This window comes from Netta rufina, assembly GCF_964035555.1.
Source record: "Netta rufina genome assembly, chromosome: 3".
Taxonomy (NCBI): Eukaryota; Metazoa; Chordata; class Aves; order Anseriformes; family Anatidae; genus Netta; species Netta rufina.
In genome coordinates, this window is record NC_140125.1 from 17,845,999 (window position 1) to 17,862,948 (window position 16,950).

General features: G+C 39.0%; 1 protein-coding gene across 1 annotated transcript; it reads right to left on the reverse strand.

Annotated features, from left to right (window-relative positions):
* Positions 1–355: 355 nt before the first annotated feature.
* Positions 356–10,558, reverse strand: GTF2A1L (general transcription factor IIA subunit 1 like; the record flags this gene model as incomplete). The annotated part of the gene is made up of 7 exons (XM_084283401.1): positions 356–424; positions 1,130–1,219; positions 1,984–2,277; positions 3,758–4,359; positions 5,428–5,521; positions 8,807–8,908; positions 10,391–10,558. 7 exons carry the CDS (start codon positions 10,556–10,558, stop codon positions 356–358), a joined length of 1,419 nt encoding a protein of 472 aa, XP_084139527.1.
* Between the last annotated feature and the right edge of the window lie 6,392 nt (positions 10,559–16,950).

Genomic DNA, 16,950 nt, shown 5'->3' on the forward strand with positions numbered 1-16,950 from the left:
GACCTACTTGTCTTTATTAAATCTATATAGAAAGGGGAAGTTATCAACATTTCCCCCAACTTCTAACTGCCAATTTTCAATGACATCTGATATTAAAGTTTCCTATAGACATGTATAGAATTGAACTTACTAGTTTTTAAAAGAATATTTTCAACTCATTACAAACAAAACTTGTTATAGATAGCAACATCTACTACCTGTAGCATCCATAACATCAAACTAAGTTACAATGCTTCAAAATTTTGTGCAACTTTTCAACACAGTACACACTGTGGCTCAATTTCAGATGCATTTTCCACACACATCCCTGCAGCTACATTTTCCAAAATAACAAGCTTCAGAAACATTCAATCTGTTACACTTGAGTAAAGACAATTTTCTCAGCAGCCCAGTTTCCTAAAGCACAGACCCCTTTAAGGCAGACCTAGTTGAACATACAAAAAAATTATCAATAGTCTCTTCTGAAAGCATAAAAGCAAAGTCACTTTTTTTTTTTTTTTAGAAACTATTAGACGTATTTTTCCACATCTGCTTCCAAAATAAGATGGGCACTTTGTTTTGTCAACTTTTAAGCTATTAACATGCAAGTGTCCAAAACATACCTAGTACTTAACTTCATCTCCAAGAATTCAAAATAAAGTTAAAATTTAAACATTAAAATAAAGCAGGACAAAACGGCCCTTAGTGACTGTTTGGCTTTTCACGTAACAGGATTCTGGTAGTAAGTCTTCCAGAAAGCACTTCAAAGACAAAAGATAGGAAATAGAAAAAGGTGTGTGTGTGTGTGTGTACTGTTTCGAAAGTCTTAATTCATGGCCAAAGATGCATGTATACATCCAAGAAGCTGTTCACATAACTTAAAAATTTAAGGAAATGCATAAGCTTTTGCAGCTTTACAAGTCTTAATTTTGAAAGCTTTGGCCCCTTTCTCTTTATGAACCCTTTAATTGTCCTCATTTCAGAAAATAACATACAGGTCTTCAGAGGACTGTCAGCTAAACACATTTAAACACTCAATTATTACAGCATTAGTTTTTCTTTAAAAGACACTGACAGCAGTCCAGATACGGATTTGCTGAAGATGCTATTTATAATGATTAAGGGACAAAGATAAAACTACTTACTGTACCTTGTCATACTGACAAACTATCACGTTATCTGTGTCAAACAAGTCTGGAACATCCTGTTCACTGACATCATCATCAGAATTTAATGGGTCCTAGAGTTTAAAAATGCATTTAAGAAGTATTTTATACATTCTTGCAAAAATATAGTGTTGAATAGCTTGATATTAAACACAACCAGAACAATAAAGGTTAACACAAAAAATCAAGACTTAGAAGCTATGGTCCACAAAGCTCACTTAGAATCATCTTTACATGTTTATGTTCTCAAAAACATTCCCCCAAAACAAAAACAAACCACCAAAAAAAAAAAAAAAAAAAGTCAAAATAAAGCAGAACTGCTAAATGCCCAAGCTGACCCTAGTAACTAGAATGCTCACCAACTGTCCAGACTCCATAAGTTAATTCTCTTGTGAGCATCAAGGACACAAGATTTCATCTTTTTTTTTTTTTTTTTTTTTTTTTTTTTAATTTAAAACAAAGTGCTACACTTCCACCGTGCTGTTCTCTGTCTAATCCCCTGTGGTTCTTCAGAAGGAATAGTACAACTTGATTTGTATCAGGATCTTAGTTAAAAGAACTCAATTCCACTGAGGTCAGGGTTTCACCACAGAACTTTAATGCTGGTGATTAAGTATTTTAAGTGATCCAATAAACAAATGATCTCATTCATTTGTTCATGCTCCTCATAATGAGCCCCCTAATAATTCCTCAGTGGCTTCTCCTCTTGAGAGACATATGTAACCTAACTACGCTCTCAGCATTAAACTTAGCAGGGGCTGTTCTGGGTCCAACAATTCAGTATTCAGGGTAGATGACATTATTGTAACGTGCTTCACAAGGCTTGAAAGTATATTACCTCCTCAACAATATCTATTTGGGGCTCTTCATTATCACAGCTACTGCTGCTAGAATCCATGTTTGAAATACTGTCACCTTCTTCATCCTCTCCTTCATCCTCATCCTCCAGAACTTTTAGATCCTCTGATTCAATAATACCAATGAATTCATTCTCATCTGTGTCTTTTGTGTGTGACATTTCTTCCTTGGGAGAAGCATCACCGGTTCCGTCTAGCTGAATTATGCCTTCGATGTCACTGCAGATATCCTTCTCTGATCGTAAATTAGATTCCACCTGCTCAGTAGGTTCCAGCTGACAACAATAAAGAAGACCAGAGATGGCTTGTGAAGTAACCCCACATAGCTTTCATTGTTCAGTACAAAGCCTGAGATTTTTGTTTAATAAAGCAACAAGATTCATGGCACTTCAGTGGGAGTTTCAAATCCTGGACTACTTGTAAACCCTGAGTATGTTTGAAAAATCTTGTTCTTACACCTACCTTAAATGGAATCCACGTCAAATATTCATTCCCTCAGTAATACAGAAATACATTCTCTTACACTTCTCTTTAAACACTATTGTACTTGACTTCTTTAGAAAAAGATGTTCAAACCGGCCTCTAGAATTTCTATTTTAAAGAAAATTCCAGTAACTTGAAAACTATTTCTTATTTTTGAAGTAAAAACAAGATTAATCCATTTATTTCCCTCAAATCGAAGTGTTCTGTTTAAATACCATATAAAAAATGAGAATAAATACCTCACTACTTCAAGGTACCGTTCATAAAAGCACTAGAATTCCAAAACAGAGAGTTCACAGGAACATGAAAGAGCTCTAAGCTTTCAGTGATCTTAGGTTTCTCATTAAATCTTTATTGGAGTGCTACATTCACATCCACATACAATTTCTAATTCAAGGAAGTTAACACTTTGTTATGATCTTCCATTCTTCCTACAGTCTACATCATCCTGCCCAAGTGTAGACGAGCAACATAAGATGCTTTCTATTTACAGGCATTTTCCATTACTGTTATTAAATTTGTTTTTACTAAATTTGCCTCGATATCATATAAGCGCTACAATTCAAAGTCAGCACACCAGCCTCAAGTTGCATTTGCAAATGATTTCTGGAACATAGATTTGATGAAGTCAGAGCAGAGGCTTGATCAATAAAATCATTTAAGTTTTCCACAAACCTCTATCTGAATTCTAGCTTGTCAGGACTTTCTTCCCAAGGAAATGTATTTCTTACCAGCAGATTTTCACTTATGGAATCTGACTTTTCATACTCGGTATGGGCTCTCAATATAAGTTAATTGCTCTTCACATGTTATGAGTTAAAATTAATCCCTGTTGACAGTCCAAAAGCAATTTTACAACTGGCCAGTATCCACACGCAGATTCAGCATCAAAATGACATGGTAGTTCTCAAAGCATCATTCATGCTTGCTCAGAGACAGAAACCAATTATCTCAAAAAAAAAAAATAGCCTATAAATCTGTGAATGCACTGTATCTATCCCACACACCTACAGTGTTTTTCAGATTGATGTTGTATTCAATCCAAATATTTCAACAACACTTGCAACCAAAACTTTAAATACAAAAAATAAGCAGTCAGCTAATTGCTCTTCAAAACAAGCTCAAGAGTGAACTTTAAAATGAGGATTTTTATCATCATTCATAGGTACTACTTAAAGACATCTTTGATCACGTCTCTTACAAAACGTGTTCTTCAAACAACCATCTACAACAGCTGTATTTTCACTGGATGAGAAATGAAAAAGGTCCTACCTTGTCCGTGGGAGCAACGGTGTCCTCATCTTTCAAAACAGTGTTATCATCCAAACTTTTGCCCATCATAATCATCTCAATGATATCATCAGACACCTGCTGTTGTAGTGATTCCTGAGGCTCAGTGTCTAACTGCCCCTCCACATCCAGCAGCAAACTGCTTGAGTTGTTTGCCTCAACAAAGTCAGAAGGAGAAAACACTTCAGAGGATTCTGAATTAAACACAGGTGTATCAAGGTTGCCATGCTGGGATTTCTCTGTAGACTCCGCATGCTGATTCTGCACTGCATTGGGTGCAATTTGCTGCTGGCTCTCTGTAGGCTGCTGAACCAACGCAGTACTAGTAGAGTTCTCCAAGTGTTTATTTTCTGTGGCACTTGGTTGAACTGCCACAGTCTGTTGGACAGCAGTCTTCTGAGTTTGCAACACATCTGCAGTTGCCTGGACAGAAGGTATGTTCACTGGTGCAACACTGGCCACATTGGTGTGCAGAATTGAAGGTTGCCTAACCGACTGAAATATTTGCTGAATAGGAAGTTGCAGAATATTCGCATCTCGGCCCTGTGTAACCATAACAGGAACGTTTACCTTATAAAGCTGCCCTACAAAGAGAAGGATGAAAAGCTGCTTCAGCTACAGATCCATCTAGGCCAGCGTCCCATTATCAGTAACAGCCAAGAGGAAATAATCAGGCAAACTACAAAGAAAAAGGATGTTTACAAAGGAGTACTTTCCCGAAGCACACTTTCAGACATTTAGGAGTAAAAAAAACTTGCTTTAAATTTGTTAACACGTCATTTCAGAAACAAAGGAGTACAAGATGAAACAGTACACTGTTGCCCATCTCCATGGACAGATCATTATTTTAAGGGCATCCCCACTAAAATACCAATACAGTCCTAAACGTAAGACTCCTAGTTTATCTGTCTTCTCCTTGCATAAAGAGGACTCCAAATACTGAATCCTTAATTATCATCATCAGTGTTAGAATTAAGATGCCAGAGCTCGTTTGCCAAATTAATTTTTCTTTTCTCCACACATTTGCTTACACATACAGTCATTGGTATCAGCCTACAGCATTCAAAACCTTAGAAGCTATACCTGAAACAGACATATAGGACATTACTGCTTAAAAAAGAACAGCTGTTTAAGGAGAAAATCAATCTATGACTAACATAAGCCATCCATTCATCAAACTCCAACCAATACAAGCAAGTTTTTGTACCACCAATTCCATCAGCAAAAAAGGGTGAGCAAAAAGGGTGATGGGTGGTTACATTTTATTCGAATATAAAATCAATTTGATTCTGAAGCACCAGAATGTCTTTGTCAGTTTAACACATGAAAGACTACCCCTCATACAGGGCAAGGGGATATCTATGCCTGGACTGACAAAGGAACACATTTGCCAGCAGCTGTAAAACAAAAAAATGGCATCACCTGGCAGCCCACATTAACTAATGCTGCGAGTGCACGCAAGTGACACACCAACTAATCAATATAATTACTTCCTTCATGCAGTAATTACACACTACAAAGGAAGAGGATAAGTGGCTCCACCCACCTATACTTCACATTTGTTTTATCTACTGTGCTTAGAACCATCTTTCAATATTCACATACAGTCAGTGAATGCCCTGTAACGTTTTACGTCTCCTCTTTAATCTTACCAGACGTAGTCTGTAGTGTCATTCCAGCTGGTACGTGTATAGGATAAGCAATACCCGAAGGGAGAGCAAGAGTTGCACCTGGTCGTGAAGCACCCTAGATACACAAGAACTTTGTTAAGTAGCAGTGCATACCTTATTCTATCAGGGCCCTAAATGTCACATTTAACACACCCAGAAAGAGGCCCCTTTGCAATCATCTCTACTGAAGAGTTGCTTTAGACTTTTTATACATAGGCAGATAAAGAGTATTTTGTAATTGCAAGCACGATGATTGGCCTCAAGTGCTTTATGTTTTCCAGTTATCACATCCTCTTTTCATTAAGAACTTTCCTGTAGCCCCTCAAAGAACACACCATCCAAAACGATACTCTTCCACTCAAAGCCACTTTTACCTAAGCTTATGCATTAAGTACAGACTCCTTGCCTACAAAGACACTTCATGTCATTCTCTTTTTCTCCCGGAAAGAAAACCATTGAATATAAGATGCCCTTTCAAACTAGCTGTTCCTAGGAAACCCAAATTTAAAGTCAGGGAACTTGCATGTTACACAAATACCTTCCCAAAATTATATTTCAGTTTGGCAAGGTAGTTGGCTGGAGGCTCAGGAGGCACTCAACAAGTTCATCAAGCTCTTACAATACATCCTTCTCCCCCACACCCAACTCCACTATGCCAATAGTTCAGAACCTATCACTCCAAAAACACTCACTTTCATCTGGATGATTTCTATGCTTCACAGATAACACTGCTTCCAACTTCATTAGTGCTGGCATTTCCCAACCACGCGTTATTTTAACATCCAGTAATAATAAAAAAGTTATAAAAATGATGCCTACATGTACATTTCCACTTCTTCCAACCTCTGGGCTAAGTTCATGCAGCCACATTTTCCAACACTCTTCTGCCTGCACTGCTTGCGAAACCAACTGCCTTTTTTTTTTTTTTTTCCTCCACTGCTCACATAGCAGCAGAGTTTGAGCACCCCTTCTGCAGAGACTCTTACCTTTTGTATGGTTTTCATCAAATAAAAAAAATAAATACATAAACAAACACACTGAGTTTCCTCAGCTGTGGATATTCCCTCAGCAGACTCCTGGTCCCCTGCCTACTATGCCTAATTATATCTACAGATATAATTGTCATGAGAAATGCTAACTTTTTCAGTCACTAAATGTTGTTCTAAAGCACCCATACACCAAAAAGAAAAAAAATAAATACAGAAAATAAACCCTTAATATGTGCATCCCCTCAAGCCTGTGAAAAACTGACAAACTTAATCATTTTAAAATTCAGAATAATCAAAATAAGAATTCACTGCAGCTACCTACCAGGCCTGCTGCCGTGAAATGCTGTAAACCTCTGCCAGCTGGGATGACTAAGGAAGCAATTTAAAAAAAATTACAAAAACATGTGCATCTCAGAAACAGTTGATCATTCAGTAATTCACAGCATGCAGTCCTGAAACTAAAGCAATCTTAACTTCAGCTCAGACTCATTAGATCAACAATAAGTAAGCACATCCAGATAAGGCTACTGAATATACTTCCTTTCAAGTTGCTTCAAAGCTTATGCTGTACTCAGGGCAGGGGTTATACACTGAATTTATAAAACTCGCATTCTGTTAAAAGTTGGTCTTGGAGTTTTTGTTGTTTAAAATATTTATCTATTTGATCTGCTTAATAAGTAGTCCTGTAAAATCTAAGCACACCATTTCTATTTATTAATATGACTACAAACACACGTAAAATGCACTGCCTTATCAACAAGAGGAAAATGTTTAAGTGGTTTCCCACTCTAGCACAAATCCAATGGTGATAATAGCAGGAAATGTAGGATGGGTTTTCAAAAGCATTACATACTTCATTGAGGGAAGACAAACCAAAGAGAAAGCTTCTGCAAGCTTCGAGACGGGAAGAATTTAGGCAGCCCTAACTACTTCAGAAACCTAGACCATAGGACAATTCAAATCCTATTAGAAACAAAAATAAGAAGTCAGGTGGCTTTAACAGAGTCTGATGTGCCTTAGCATCAGCTGCCCTTCCAAACATTAGGAATAACAAGGGAAATAAAGTTCATCAAATATAAAGCTTCCAATAGCAAACAAGCCCCAAAATAAATCCCCTTTAATTGCATAGAATAAATAAAGTATCTGTCTTCCAAAAACAGTCCAAATATGAAGACTGTAAAAATAGTAAGTAGATGAAAAGTACCTGCCCAACCTTGAAATGTTCTCCATGGGCACTGTGACACAGATTTTCATTAAATCATCACATATCATTATTTTTTTTTTTCTTCATGGGGAAGTTCCTTATGTGCTTCACACTCAGAGAAGCCTCAGCTGAGCGTTATGTTCTATCATAACATTAGCACAGTGGTCAGCTGGACTCAACTGAGAAGAATATGCCCTGATGTATGAGCCTGTATGAAAGTCAAATATTTCTGTGCACTGTGAATACTGCTTTTAGGAGTACTGAAAGACAGACCGAAAAATCTTCCCAACACTCACACTCTTCTGTTTGAGCAAGTGCTTGAATTTTAAGAAAAGCTGAACCAGGTTAACCTCCACCATGACAGCAGAGCTCCAGAGCACAAACACGTCATGTAACCCTCAGCACACATCATGCCACACCTTAAGTGTGAAGTGAAAGCTTAACACTTTTGATGAATTTGCAATTGAAGGGTTACTCTTCTGGACTACAGACAAGAAGACTAAAATTCTCTTCACGTTTTCCTGCTGGAAATAAATGGCAGATCAAATTCATTTAGACATACCTGCATTAGTTTATCATAGTTTAATTTGTCCTTTACTGGTCAAATTTTGCTTTCAGATACATACTGTTCCCCATCATGCTAGATATATACACATGCATTGCAAACCAAGATCATTCCAGCAACTTCAGGTCTTCCAAAACATTCTTGAAACACTGAGCTATTCTTAAACTGCATTTGCAACATCTGACCTGATGAAGCCTGCAAAACACGATGAAAAGTGTGTGGCAACTGCAAGGTGAACCGTGAAGAATGCTGGCTATGTCTGAAGAAGCCTTCTGTTGCTTTAGACTGCATCACCTTGGTTTCCCAAAGCTGCAGAGAGAATATTAAGGTCAGCAGACATCAACTTCAAAAATCAAACCACATCTAACATGATAATCAAGTATTCCTAGGTCTTCCACAGGTAAATTGATTCTATCCAATAAGCATGGCTACACTCACTACTAGACCTCCAGCATCCAATATAACGTTCACAGAATACTTGTAATTCTAAGTTAGGGCTAAAGTTTACATGTTTTAGATGGCCAAGAAACAGACAAGTATGTCATCTCCAAAGATAAATACGCATGCATACACATTTTATTAATGCAATGGAAACCAACAAACCTGCTTCAAGTCTTTCAAAACCTGTTCATCTACACCCTCTTCAGTAAAGAGTTCCCGAACACCTTCAATCACATCTTCAATAACGGACTTGTAGAGTTTAAGCTATATGTAAATTTAAAAAATTAAACATTTTCAAGTTAAGATGAATATCAAGGCATTTGAAATGATAACATACAAGTCTAATGTGGCTGCATAAACTACTACTACAAACTGAACAATGCAGACCAAGCTGTGTAATACACTAAATACTGTCAAATGCAAAGGTCTGCAAGTCTACCAGATACACAAGTCCAGTCATTCCCTTAAATCTGTAGAACTAATAAGACATTCCTGGAAAAAAATACTGGATTTGAGCCTCAAATTAATGACTTCTGTGGGCTACAGAAATGCTTAAGAAATCCTAGAAATGTTAGAAAAAGCAATCGCTGTGGTGTATTTTGAAACCTAGTATGTTTGGAGTGCTGGTTTAAAATTGACATTTACTGCTCAGTATCATTCTAGAACCCAGCATCATAACCTCTATCTTGAGGAGCAACTAATAGTACAAGCTACTAAAAATGAGATGTGCCAGTTTTATCAGAAGCATAACATAAGCAACCTGAAAAAAAAAAAAATCCCTTTGTGACAATAGTCTGATGCCGTATAGTAGTTTAGCTGTGGAAATTATAATCCTACATAATATATACATGTATATCATTCATCTGATATTACAACAGGACTCTAACACAACATTTTATTAGTTCATCCATGTAAGTGGATCCTAGTTCTCCACTCAGATCCAGACAACAGATACAACCACACACCAGCTTCAAGATTTACCCACTCATATCAAAAAGGAGGATAACAAGCTTTTAGCAATATAAGGCTTACTAACCATGACTATCATCACCACCAGAACAGCCTACTAATAAAAGGTGAAAGATGAAGTTTATTAGGAAACCTTGGAAGCTAGGACACCAGGATTTTAACTTCCATTTTTCTAATTTAACAACAAATAAATGTTTTACTGCTGTACGGTTGTTCTACACTGCAGGCAATAACCATCCTTTTCAAAGTTATTAAGTAGTAGCACATTATGCTTTTTGTGAAAAGCAACCAGCATAATTTTAGCTACTCTAAAATGACCTTAAGTTTGACTTCTTACAGGAGCTTAGAGATCTCCAGGAGCTTCCCCTGCCCACTTCAGGGCTGCAGGAACAGCGGGAAAAAAGGAGATTTGTCCCACTACAAAAAGATGCTAACTAGCCTGTATGTCAAAGGCTTAGCCTTCACTGTTAATGCAAAAGAGCAGAACTTAAACCACTTTGCTTTCAACAGGCCTATTCCTCTCCCCAAGATGTCCAAGGAGTTTTGTATTAAGCACAGCCGTACAGCAAGGACAAGCATTTATTACACCATATACTGAGTTAAAAACCCTACAAAACAACCGTAAAATCCGAATTAGCAAAGAATAGACAGGAGCACGGGCCCCGGGGGCAGCCCCTCCTCTCCCCCGGCCGGGAGCAGCCATTGCCCCGGCCCCTGACCAGCCCCGTCCCGTTCCCCTGCTCGGAGCCGGCCCCGGCCCCCGCCGCGAGCCCTCACCACGAGGCTGCCGTGAGCCATGGCGGCGGCTGCCCGCGGCCCGCCCGCACGCCTTAAGGCGCCGTTGCCATGGCGGAGCGGCCCGGGGGCGGCCGGCCCGGGCCGGAGGCGGGCCGAGGGGTTGGGGGCCTTGGGGTAAAATTGCAGTTCTGGGAGGCTGTGCCACATGATGGTTGTTTATCAGGCCTCTTGGAAGGGTGGGTGGGGAGGGTTCTGTGGGTTGAGGTTGATAGTCTCAACATTATGACTCATGGAATCATTAAGGTTGGAAGAGACCTACAAGATACCTGGTCCAGCCATCATCCTACTACCATTAAACCGTGTCTGTAGGCACCGCGTCCAACCTTTCCTTAAACACTCCCAGGGACGGTGACACCACCACCTCCCTGGTCAACCCATCCCAATGCCTGACTGCTCTTTCTGAGAAGAAATGTCTCCTCGTTCCCAACCTGAACCCTGGTGCAACTTGAGGCCATTCCCTCTAGTCCTATCACTGGTTATCTGTGAGAAGAGGCTGAGCCCCAGCTCCCCACAGCTTCCTTTCATGTAGTTGCAGAGAGCAATAAGGTCTCCCCTGAGCCTCTTCTCCAGACCAAACACCCCCAGCTCCCTCAGCCGCTCCTCACAGGACTTATGTTCCAGGCCCTTCACCAGCTTCATAGCCCTGCTCTGGACACACTCCTGGGCCTCGAGATGTCCTTCTTGTAGTGAGGGGTCCAAAGCTGAACATGGTACTCGAGGTGTAGCCTTACCAGAGTAGAATACAAGGGTTGCTTCACTTATCTAAAAAAAAAAAAAAAAACACATTGTGTTTTGCTAATGTGTTGAGAAGGAAAAATAAATGAATCCCTGATACAATTATTAATACAGAGGAAGAGTCGAACTTTTTTTTTTATTGAAGATGAAGTTGTTGGAAGGTTATCATGCTATGGAACCTGTGAAAAATCATTTGGAAAATTTAAAACCTCTTGTTTCCATCCCATTTAAAACTGGTCTCCTTACGCTTGATCTTGTACTGCCAGTGTCACTCCCAGCCCACTGCATCGCCCAGCCATAGGGCCTCAGCAGGGCCTTGTGAATGACAAACATTCATCTGGAATGGGCCACAAACCTGTCGAAAAAGAGTGACCTTGATGATCCAGGTAGGCAGGTTAATTCCCCCCTGAAACGTACATAACGCTTTTGTTTTATTTCTTTGAAATAATTAGTAAGTTTCCACAAAATTCTTCAACTGGAAATTTCCCTTTTTCAGAAAGTACAGATCCTGTGGGCAATATTCAGATTGCATAATTGGTGGTCTCTGAGTAATGTGCAACTAAGAGCTCTAAAGGAACTATATGTCTAGTAGGAACTTGGTGATCTCAAGAGAAAAGGTGATGTGGACCATTAGCTGAAGCACCAACACAAAAGCACCCAAGAGCCTAAGGCTTTTGTCTAAACCCTTTTTGGTGGCCTAAAGCAGGTCACCTTGCTGCTCTGTCTCCATTTCCTTGCCTGCAAAAAGTGATGCTATTGTAAGATTGCTCCATAGCCTGATGAAACATGTTATAGAAAAGCTACAAACTTATTATTCAGAGCACAAACCGGAAAAGAAAATGTATTAAAAACCCCATGATTGCCCCTGCTCCCATTGTGCTCCTTTTTTCCTCCTTGTGCCTGAAACGCACTGTGAATGGCCACACTGGGACACAGCTGAGTATTGGTTACAAAACCCAAGTTTCTTCTTTAAGTTCCAGAGGCCAAAGAGGGATCATCCCCTGTGCAAAGTACAGGGCAAATGAGGCACCCAGTTTGGACCCTGAGCACTACCACAACCTGAAGCAGTCTGAAACCTCAGGTTTTGTACATGGAGGAAAAGCGACTTTGTCCTGAGAACAGAAAGGAAGGGAACTACAGTTGCCCTTGTAATGCAAATATATACCTAGGAAAGCTGCTTGGAAAAGCATATTACCTTGCTGTAAAACTGGGAAGTCATTCTTACCTCATAAACAGGGAGATAGCTGAAGCTTCCAGTTAAGTAGCAGCAATCTGGTACAACTACACGAATTATTGCTTACATTTGCAGCAATCTGCTCATATGTTAATACAGAGATTTACCAATTTAGCAGTTACTCATCTGGAAAAATGTTCTTTATTATCATATATGTAGGAGAATATATATTCTGGCCTTTATATGCCTTCCATCTATACATACATCAGTGTTCTTCTGATTCTGAGAACCTAGAAGTATCTTTTTTTCTTTTTCCTTCTTCTATTTTTAGGTTGCTATGTAGATACAGTGCTGTCTGACTTGTGAAGAGAAGACTCACCCTTTAAGCATTAGATTTTAAGGCTAGCTTACACAACCAGAAGAATGAAAAGATTTTAATGAAAATACTGACAGACCCTTAATTTTATAGCTAGACTAATACCTACAACTACAGGGAAAAAAAAAAAAAAAAAAAAAGCAACATCCATAATCATATTGTAAGTTGTATTTTTGCAAGTGAGACAAAGAACAAATGCAATTTGCTATTGAAGTAATTTTGCTCAGCAACAAAAATATTTAATGACACTGTCTAGATCATGAATTAAGTGACAATTACATATTCAGCTGTTCTGTGTGCCCTGCATCACCACACAAAAAAGGCAAGCCATGCTGCTTTGCTCATAGAGTAATTTAAATAACAGTATGTATTTTTAAAGTGCATCATTCATCTGAAACTATCTGGGATAGTGCATAACAGGATATTCGTCTGATCAGTCCTGTCGTGTTTAAAGAAATAGCAGGGAGAACTTGCAGCCTTTAGGATCTCACTGGGCACTGCAGGTTGCAGATGGTGATCCTGCAGCTGGCTGCAACTTATTCATGAGACAGATAAGCCTGATACATAGCCATCTATCTGCCAGCATACTGTCCAGCAATTTTTGGAAAGGTAGAAAAATGCAAAAAAAGCATACATAAATGAGTTTCCTGCTATCTATGACCCCTCATTTATCAGGCAGTAACGAAGTTCCTTGACATTGGAACAATTTGTACAGCTAACTTCAAAAAGAGAGTGAGTTTGTGGAGCTTGATACCAAAGGACTTCTCAGCTATCTCAGATAGAGGTCAGGTTACTTTGGGTATATCAGCATGGACATTTACAGCAAATGAGCTTCATCCTGCACTTCAGTTTGACTGTGTCTCTGTATTTGTATGTACCCAAGACATCCCACCAGTGCAAGGCACCATGGCCGTACCCTGTGTGTTGTAAATCATAACCTTAATATTGTTGCTGAATACCAAAGCACAGCTATCGCTTAGGAGAAAGTAAAAACTGGAGATGGGAATACAGCTTTCCAAGATGCACAGGAAGGTTGCACTTTTGCTAACCAAGGCACTTAGGCTTTTATCTGAGGTCTGGCAGCAACTTTATATAATTTCTTTTAGAAATTACTAAAGAAGGTGTCTTTTCACTCAGTATGTCAATTGAACAAGCATAAAAAAGCCTGGTTATTTACATCTTGAAATTAAATTTACTCTGAAAAAACAAAAAATATAAAAAATCTGTTAATAGCAATACTTATTACCTTTGATATTGGTGATCTTAACATAGGATCAGTGTCCTGCAACATAAAGTGCAAACCTATCGTGATTTTCATGCTTACAGATTTTGTTAGCATTTAACCCTACTTTTAAGAGAAGAAACACGCCGACTGTCTTTACGAAGCTCGCAAATGGCAGTCAGGAACAGCATCCAGGTTCCATCCATCTCACTTCAGCTTCTAATCTAGGTCTCCCCATTGCAGTTTCTTTAACAACTCACAAGTGTTTTAGAAGTCAGGCTATCAAAAACATTAGTATGCTGTTCAGACACTCTTGATTTTTCAGGGTTTTGTCAGCATTTGGGGTAGTGCTGCTTAAGGGCACCTCAAGCATTCATTTACTGGACAGGTTTTAATTTGTAATTATTTATACTCCTCTTGGTACATGATGTCTGGAGAAGATTTATTTTCGGATGATGAACCTTTATTAATCATTTAAAAAAAAAAAATACAACTTTCAAATGCCTTACCTCTAGAAACAGTCCTCAGCAAACTCAGATGCTTGGTAGTGAATGCCCTCTCCTGTTAAAATCTAGTATTGCTGCTGTAGAGGAACATAACCACAGGTCTATACAATTCTTTCTTAAGGCATTATTTTACAACTACCATCTTGCCCTTCTTTCCAAGTAAATTTAATCACTCTTAGAAGGAAGTGGTTGCAGGACCTGGGCAGTCCCCATGCAAATGCCTCGACATGGTCAGACCTGTAATTTCATTTAAAAGCTATTCCCCGTAACACACTGCCTTTGTGTTCAGCTGTTGATTCTTATATATATGGCACTGTGGTATCATAACCAATTTTATAAACTGTGATTTAGTTATAAGCTCCATAATTTCTTTTGGAGTTCTCAGACAGATAACACTGGGACACGTTTAACAAATGGACCTCTCCCATTTATCATGTGGGACTCTTGTCTCAGATGCCTTTCCTTTTTACCTGATTTAAGCCACTTCATCAGAGGAATTGTAGAAAAAGCTCTCCCTTAGTTCAATTTAATGACAAAATTTCATAACATAGGGGAGCTTAACAAGGGCTCTGACCTGTACAAACTGCTGTATAAAAAAGCACTACCAATGGATTGAATACACTGAATAGTTCTGTACAACTCCACTCCTTGATACACCCAGAGATTTTTGTAGCATGATTAAGCCTAATTAAGGATGAAATAAACCTTGCCTCTCCTAAATATTCAATCTCTTTCCTCTGTCCCCAAATCAAAGCTCCAGTCCTGCTCCTGGGCTCCCCAGCTCAACTCTCCTTTGCCTAAGAGATGAGCAGGATGATGAGGCACTACCTACACACGTGTTCAGAACCACACGGAGTCAGGGGGCAGTGGGATGCTGTAGGTGGAGGTGCCTGGAACATTATTTCTCCTTATCTGAATCAGCTGCTGGGAGTTTTTAGAGTCGAGCAGATGGTTCCTCAACAGTTTTAATCCAGCAGTTGCGCAGATGATTGCTGAAATCCAGCAGCTTGAGTGCGATGTTCACTAAGGGAAGAGCAGCATGTTTTGCTCAAGCCCAATTTGCTGTGTCTAACTTTGCATTTAATAATTTGGAGAGGGATAAGTCCGAGCAACCAGAGAAGCCCCTTTTTACCGACAGCCTTTTTTTTTTTTTTTTTTTTTTTTTAACAACACCAACAAAATCAGTCAGGCACATGAATTAGAAACAGGTGGATCAAGCACAGAGTGGAAGTAAGGTTTTCTTGAGTGTTGCCTAATTGATACCAAGTCAACTCCACTGAAGAATGGCAGAATATGAGGATTAAGTCACACTGCCGTGTCAAATCTTGGAAGCATTTATGTGAGGACCCATTGCTCAATGATCATTTTCTTGGGCTTCCCTTCCAGAGCAAACATGGTTGGGTTCCTGCTCTCCTAATACTTGACTATATGCATCATGTCACTTTTTTTTTCCTCCTCCTCCAAACTCTGCTTCTGAGTAGATCTACTTGGAGTGATGCAAGCGTTGCACGTCCCCTTTAACAGTATTAACTACATAATCAGCAGCAAAAAATAATCAGTAACTAGTTCTCATGGATACATGGAAACACTTTTCATTTGCATGCTATGACTTTCCACAAAGGGGGCTAAAATAAACTTTTGTTTTTTTTTGCTTGAGGCAGTGGATTGCTCCCTCCATTTCTGATCTCTTCTAAACTTTGGTGTCAATATTTGCAATTAGGAGGTAAAATTGACTAAACATTACAGATGAATAGAGAAAAGAAGGTCCCACATTAGAGAGCAGTCCAACAAGGTTACAACAGTAGCATACCTCTGTATATCATCAGGATGATACCGAAGTTCCTGCTTTTAATCTTGCATGTTCAGCTTTCTGTGACCAGCACTATTTAAGGCTAGAGGAGATGTCCCCCATTCATACACACAGTAGAATTATTTTTTGTAATAAACCGCAATATTGGTGGTACAAGATCAACCAGTTAATTACAGTAAATGTAAGATGAACTTGATATTTTTTTAATGAGAGGACAAGAAACTGCTAGTTTGAAATACAATTTTATTTTTCTAATCAATATGTAATCTACAAAGTGTTATTACAAGATCATCAGCATGATCTGTTTATATTTATACAGACAAAAATAAAATATTTTCCATTAAGAATAACAGCACTGCTTCAGAGTTATCAAAATTACAGCTAAGAATTACTAACTGCAGCAGTTAATTACTGTGTTTAGTCAACAAAAAGACAAATAAATGTAAAAATGATGTGGACACCAGTACGGCAGCTAAGAAGTCTGTCAAGTAAAATAAATGCAGCTAAATGCAACATGTGAACACACATTTTCCAATGCAGAGTACTTCTGGACAACTACTATGGAGTCTGGAAAAAAGCAAGGAGCATAAGGATGACCATGGCTTGGCATCACGTTCAATGGAGTGCACCATCACCCTCATTTCTCGAGAGCTGCTGCACAAAGGCAGCCAGAGCATCGTTCCCAGTCACTGCAAGGCTTCAGCTTTGACACCCAG